Raw genomic sequence first — 6,462 nt, 5'->3', positions numbered from 1 at the left:
ACTTTTTAATTCAAATGTAAATTGCTCAGATACATGTTTTGAAATCCATTAAACAAATGTTAAACATACAATTGAATTACTCAAACATATCCTGTAATTTAGAATATATCCTGATTCCTATGGGATCCAATTATGGTAAATAGAGACTGGTAGACCAGGGAACTCTTTCCTTACACATGCCCAAGGTGTGACTAATATTTTGCTTTGTTATTGCAATAAAAGTTGACACGGAACCTTCAAAAAAGAGATAAGTTTGTTGGGGGTTGAGGCTGTGTAATATTGTTGACATTTGCATCTTAGTCCTTCCCCCACAAAGTGCTCTACTCACTCTCTGCTTATATAAAGTACCTTGTTAATTTGAATTTCACACTCATCAAAATTAATTCATTGTACCTCAAATACACACAAACTTTCTCTCTCTTCTTTCTAATGGAGTTTCTCACTTTACTTTGTGCTTTTACAATAATGCACTTGTGCTACCTGATCTGGAAAGTTTATGATCAGAGAAGGGACCAACAGTGTTACATATTAAACTACCAATGTTACAAACCAGGTGATGAAAGAAAGCTTGGAAGCGAACGTTGTGGAAAGATCATAGGAAATAATGATGATATTGGTCTGAATGAGTGCAAGTTCTTCCTTAAAGCCATTGTCAACTCAGGCATTGGTGAGGAAACTTATGCTCCAAGAAACTTCGTCGAAGGCCGAGCCACAAACCCAACATTGCAAGACGGAATCGAAGAGATGGAAGAGTTTTGTCATGAAAGCATTGCGAAACTTCTAAACAAATCAGGCATTTCACCATCGGAGATCGATGTTCTTGTGGTAAATGTATCTTTGTTTTCTGCTGTCCCTTCTTTAACTTCTAGAATCATTAACCATTACAAAATGAGAGAGGACATAAAAGCTTATAACCTAGCTGGTATGGGTTGTAGTGCTAGTCTTATTTCATTAGACATTATTCAAAACATTTTCAAGTCACAAAAGAACAAGTATGCTCTTTTGTTGACATCAGAATCTTTGAGTCCAAATTGGTATTCAGGCAACAACAGGTCAATGATCCTTGCAAATTGTCTTTTCCGCATTGGCGGATGTGCAATTCTTCTCACAAATAAAAGATCCTTAAAGCATAAAGCTATACTAAAATTGAAGCATTTAGTTAGGACTCATCACGGTGCCAGAGATGACGCACATAACTGTTGTAGTCAAAAAGAAGACGAACAAGGTAAGCTCGGTTTTTTCCTAGCTAAAGATCTTCCAAAAGCCGCTACAAGAGCTTTCGTCGATAATTTAAGAGTGTTATCGCCTAAAATTTTACCAGCAAGGGAATTATTTAGGTTTCTATTCATGTCAGTCATAAAAAAAGTGTCAAAATTTCATGTCCCTAAGTCAGCTGCAGGTGGTGTTGGTGGTACAAGTAACAAATCACCATTGAATTTCAAAACCGGCGTTGATCATTTTTGCCTTCACACTGGAGGAAAAGCTGTGATCGATGGAATAGGTATGAGTTTAGATCTGAATGAGTATGATCTTGAGCCAGCAAGAATGTCCTTGCATAGATTTGGTAACACATCAGCAAGTAGTTTATGGTATGTGTTAGGATATATGGAAGCTAAGAAGAGGTTGAAGAAAGGTGAGAGAGTATTGATGATAAGTTTAGGTGCTGGCTTTAAATGCAACAGTTGTTTGTGGGAAGTAATGAGAGATGCTGATGATAGAAATGTGTGGGACGATTGCATTGATTACTATCCACCACACTCCTTAGCCAACCCATTCATGGAGAAGTACGGTTGGATTAACAATCTTGAAGATGCAAGCACTTTCAAACACAAGCTTGCTCAGTTTCTTCAAAACTGATTATTATTATTATTATTATATTCATATTACTTACTCCCTCGGGTTCTTAATATAAGAAACAAACTACTTTTTATTCTTCATTGAAAACCAGATATTTCAATGAACCTAAAAAGTAGTTTGTATCTTATATTAAGGATCAGAGGGAGTATAATACAAGGTTTACATGTTTTGTATTATTATTGTATCTTAAGTATATTTTCATAGAAAGGAAGAAGAAAAAAAAGTTTTTATAATTCAGGTCTTTTCTTTAATACAATAAGTATGATCAAATCATGCTTATTGTGTTTTTGGATTTCACTTCAATTTTTATGTTCCCTCAAGGGTTCCTTAGCCAATAAGGTGTTTTGTTTCTAAACTCTAAATCATATTGATTACTGAAACCTACCACAGTACTTTGTTGTTTAATGTTAAATAATAATAAACGTGTATTACTTTATGTTTCATTTTCCTAGCTTTTATTTTATTAAACTAAAATATAGGTTTGGGTTAATATATATTCTCCTGTTTTTGGCAAAAAATAGTTGTAACATGAAATGTTGTACTTGTTTTATTCAATAGTACATTTAATGTAATATAGGAAAGATGTTGAGTTTTGGTGGGGTTGTGTGAACAGTGAAGTACTCTTTCTTTCATTTTCAACATTATTATTCTTCCAAATATTGTCAGAAAATAATAATAATATTATTCCAAAAAAATATAATTAAAGTGTATGTAATTTTCAACTTGAAGGTTACATCATATCTTACTACTAATTATGCAACTTACACTTATATCATCTATCATGGCTGGTGCATGTCAATTTCGTCTAATTTGATTACATTCAGTTTGTTTTTTTGTTTCTGAGCAATAAAAGAGGTTGAAATAGCAGACAACAATTAATAATCATGATTTTTTTTGCATTGTTCAACTAATTATGATCCTTAACGGTTTCTTTTATAAATTTTTTGGTAGGGCCCGTTTGGATTAACTTATTTTTTAGTTTATGCAAACAATTTATGTAATATAAATTAGATTTTATGATATTTTATAAGTTTATACTAGTAAAAGTTTTATTTTTATAAGTTATTTTATCATAAACTACCTTGACAAACTTTTAATAATATATAAAAATTGCATAAACTCAAAATTAAGTTAGCTCAAACAGGCCCATAGTTTTTTTTTTTAACTTTTATTATTAATTATTTTATAATTGTAAGTTTTAATCTTTATCACTTAGAAATAAGATGAACGAGATCATCTTTAAATGGTAATCTTTTATGGTCCGTTTGGTACAACTGAAAGAAAGTGAGAGGAGAAAAAATTACGCAAATCAATGCATGAACTTGGACTAACTTTAGACTAAATTTATTCATTGATTTGCGTAATTTTCTTTTCTTCCACTTTCTTTCTGTTGTACCAAACGAAGCCTTAAGAAAGAATAGAAAGAAAAGAAGAATTTTAAGTGGTTACGAGTTTATAATAGTTAATCACGGATCTATGTTAAAGTTTGTGTGGGCTAGGCCCCACTATGATTTGGGGAGAAAAAAAATTAATATCATATAATCCAAAAAAAAAAATTATACATTGAGATAATTTGACTAAGTTATGCACTATTCAAAATTTTTGGGTCACTTCTTGCGGGATTTAGGTCACTGACTCTTGCGTATGACGAAAATTAAGTTGAAAAAGAAGAATCCACCATTAAACGGTAGTAAAAATTGTGAAAATTGTCCTTCCACACATTTTTCGACAGTAAAAATTGTGTATCCACTATTAAACGGTCCCTAACTCTTGTCCTGCTTCAAAGAATTCCCACCGTTAAACGGCAGTGAAAATTGTCTCATAACATGATAGCCCTCGTAAGAAGAAATGAAAAGAAAAAATAAACGAGGAAAACTATTTAAGCCCCGTTTGGATTAGCTTATTTTTGACTTTTTTGAGCTTATGCAAACAACTTATGCAATTTTTATGTATTATTATAAGTTTGTCAAAGTAGTTTATGATAAAATAGCTTATAAAAATATGATTTTAACTAGTATGAACTTATAAAATAGTATAAAACTTAATTTATATTGAATAAGATGTTTACATACGCTAAAAAATAAACTAATTCAAACGTGCCCTATTGGGTTGCTATTTCGATCAAATCAACAATAATATCTCCCCACTTTTTGTGTGACGAGTTCCTCTCCAATGATATTTGAAAGAAGAAAGGAAAACAAAAACTTTTTACTAACTATATATAAATTTTGTTATATTGCTCATTCGTCATCATACTATTCCAAGCCTTTTATATCTCCTCCATTGGGACTATATTTATACATGACTTTTTTATTTTGACATCTTGCAATATTTTTCATGAGCAAAATTAGGAGTGAGAATAGTTTAATTGCACGTTACAATTTGAGCATTGCCATCCACGACCTAAATTTCTTTTGATCATTCTTAGTGCGTGAGTAAACTCTCCATGGTCCCATTCCCATGCCATGGTAAAACTAGAATCAGGAAAACAAGGAGCAATGTCTACCATGCTCCTTAGACTTAGTCTAGAGAAGTTAAGGTCCCCCTATCATGTACCTTGAATGTTAGACGTTTGTTTTACTTTAAAAAAACATTAACATTTAGACATAATAGATAACCCCCTAACCGCCTACCTACTCGTGCTTGTATCTCGATTGGCGGTTAAGAGTGTGGTCTGGCGGAAGTAGTGTAGTACTTTATCCCCACATCTCGGCACTGCATCAACTGGGAGGGTGACGATTGAAGCTATTCTGCCCCTACGAAGAAGGAGGCCAAGTTTCTTTTGACTTGCTAAATATGTAAAGAAAAATATTAACATGCGTCATGTGTGCCTTTATGACACACGTTAATGTTAAACAATTAAATGTAAAATTATTTGTCTCTAATAAAATCATACATTTAACGTTTTAAAATTAAATTTTTGTATTTTTTTAATGTAAAATTTCTATTTTTAAGTTTCTAGTACACATGTTAGCGAGATCCATATGTAAATACTTGAAATGTGTGAATAGAAGATTGTGGTCCATGGAAAAGTGAGACTTAATTTACTTTGCAAGCAAATCCTTAAGTAAATCTTCGTTTGATGTTGGACTATTTGACTTGAAAAAGTTGGTTTGCTTGTTGACATATGTTACGGGGTGTTGATGGTTTTTGGACTCGTTCTGTGTCGAAGATTAGTCCATATCCCAGTCTTTTAGACCTTTTGTTAGGGTCTGTTTGGTTCGGAGTAAATGGAGGGGAGGGGATGAGAGGTGAGGGAATATTATTAACCAAATGTGTTTGGTTGAATTTTTAGAATGGGAGGGGACAGGAGGGGAGCAAAATCCCTCCAAACCTCAATTTTTGCTTCCCCAAATTGGAGGGATTTGGAGGGGAGGGGAGGGAAGGCAAGTTATTATTACAATTTTAAGTATATTGACACAATTATCCTCATATTTATTTTAAAATACCAAAATAATCCTTATCGGCATTTTTTTATGTTGCTGACTTGCTATTTTTTTTTTCAAAGTTTTTGATACGTTTTTTTTTCGACAGGATTTTTTGTTACGTTGAACTGCTTCATTGCCATGCCCATATCTATAGTATATACTGCATTTCCATACAAATTTTATTTATAAAGATCTCTATACAATTGTTACGTTGATTAAACAATTTTTTCATATAATTTTTATTTTTGTTTCTTGCTCTTACCTGTTCATTTTTTTTAACATTAACAGTACTTTTTTTACATGTTCATTTTATTTAACAGTACTTTTTTTTTAATTTTGTTTTGTTATATTAAAAAATTATTTTTAATTTTGTGTAGAGTTTAATTTTATAAATTATTTATTAGATTAGATCGATCATCAAAATTAAAAAGTTATTAACTACAGGAAATAAGACTCTCGTTAAGATAATAAGGATAAAAGAGCAATTTAGTTTTATCATCTCTCCCCTTCCCTCATGAACCAAACATATTTGTATTTAAAATCCATTGCTTCCCCTCCCCTCCCCTCCCCTAGTTTGAACCAAACATATAAAATATTAAAAGATCTTCCCTCCCCTCCCCTTCTCTCCCCTCCCATTCATTAAAATCCCTTCCCTCCCCTTGCTTCGATTGAATCAAACATACCCTTAGTGTTTCAAATGTTATGGCATCATATTTTTTTGCATCCTGGTTTTGTGCTCATACACGGTTGTGCTCATGATCGTTGTTCAATATTTGTTAGGACGAACTAGAGGTTGAATCTACCGGTGATGATTTAAATTTACTTCTACCCTGGCTCGGATTGACTTACACATTTGTGTAGATTTATTGGATCAGATTTTATATCCCCCATACATGCGGTTACTCGCCAAACCCTCCTTACTTTGAAAGTTAAATTCAGCGGCGCTTCAATAACTCAAATTCATAATGTTGTACTAATTAGATTAGCGATGTCATTTTCACCGTAAATAATTAAATTATTTGCAAGAAATTAAAATCATCATTCATTTTGTTTTTGAATCTTGTTTTTACAATTTTTGTTGCGCACAAATTTTCTATTTAGTTGTAGAGATTGAAAGTGTCAAAATATAAAACAAGTAAACTTATAGTGATAATTTTTTAAATTTTATATTTTTACT

The 6,462-nt window shown here is 32.0% G+C and overlaps 1 protein-coding gene across 1 annotated transcript; it reads left to right on the top strand.

Moving 5' to 3' along the window:
* The first annotated feature begins 254 nt into the window (after positions 1-254).
* On the top strand, positions 255-2,373 carry LOC123897978 (3-ketoacyl-CoA synthase 12-like). Its single transcript, XM_045948817.1, has one exon. The coding sequence runs from the start codon at positions 430-432 to the stop codon at positions 1,855-1,857; it is 1,428 nt and encodes a 475-aa protein (XP_045804773.1). The 5' UTR covers positions 255-429; the 3' UTR covers positions 1,858-2,373.
* Positions 2,374-6,462: the final 4,089 nt, after the last annotated feature.

The sequence above is a fragment of the Trifolium pratense genome, linkage group LG7, assembly GCF_020283565.1.
Source record: "Trifolium pratense cultivar HEN17-A07 linkage group LG7, ARS_RC_1.1, whole genome shotgun sequence".
In the NCBI taxonomy this organism is placed as follows: domain Eukaryota; kingdom Viridiplantae; phylum Streptophyta; class Magnoliopsida; order Fabales; family Fabaceae; genus Trifolium; species Trifolium pratense.
The sequence above is the reverse complement of the archived record's forward strand: the minus strand, read 5'-3'. Positions and strand labels throughout refer to the sequence as shown.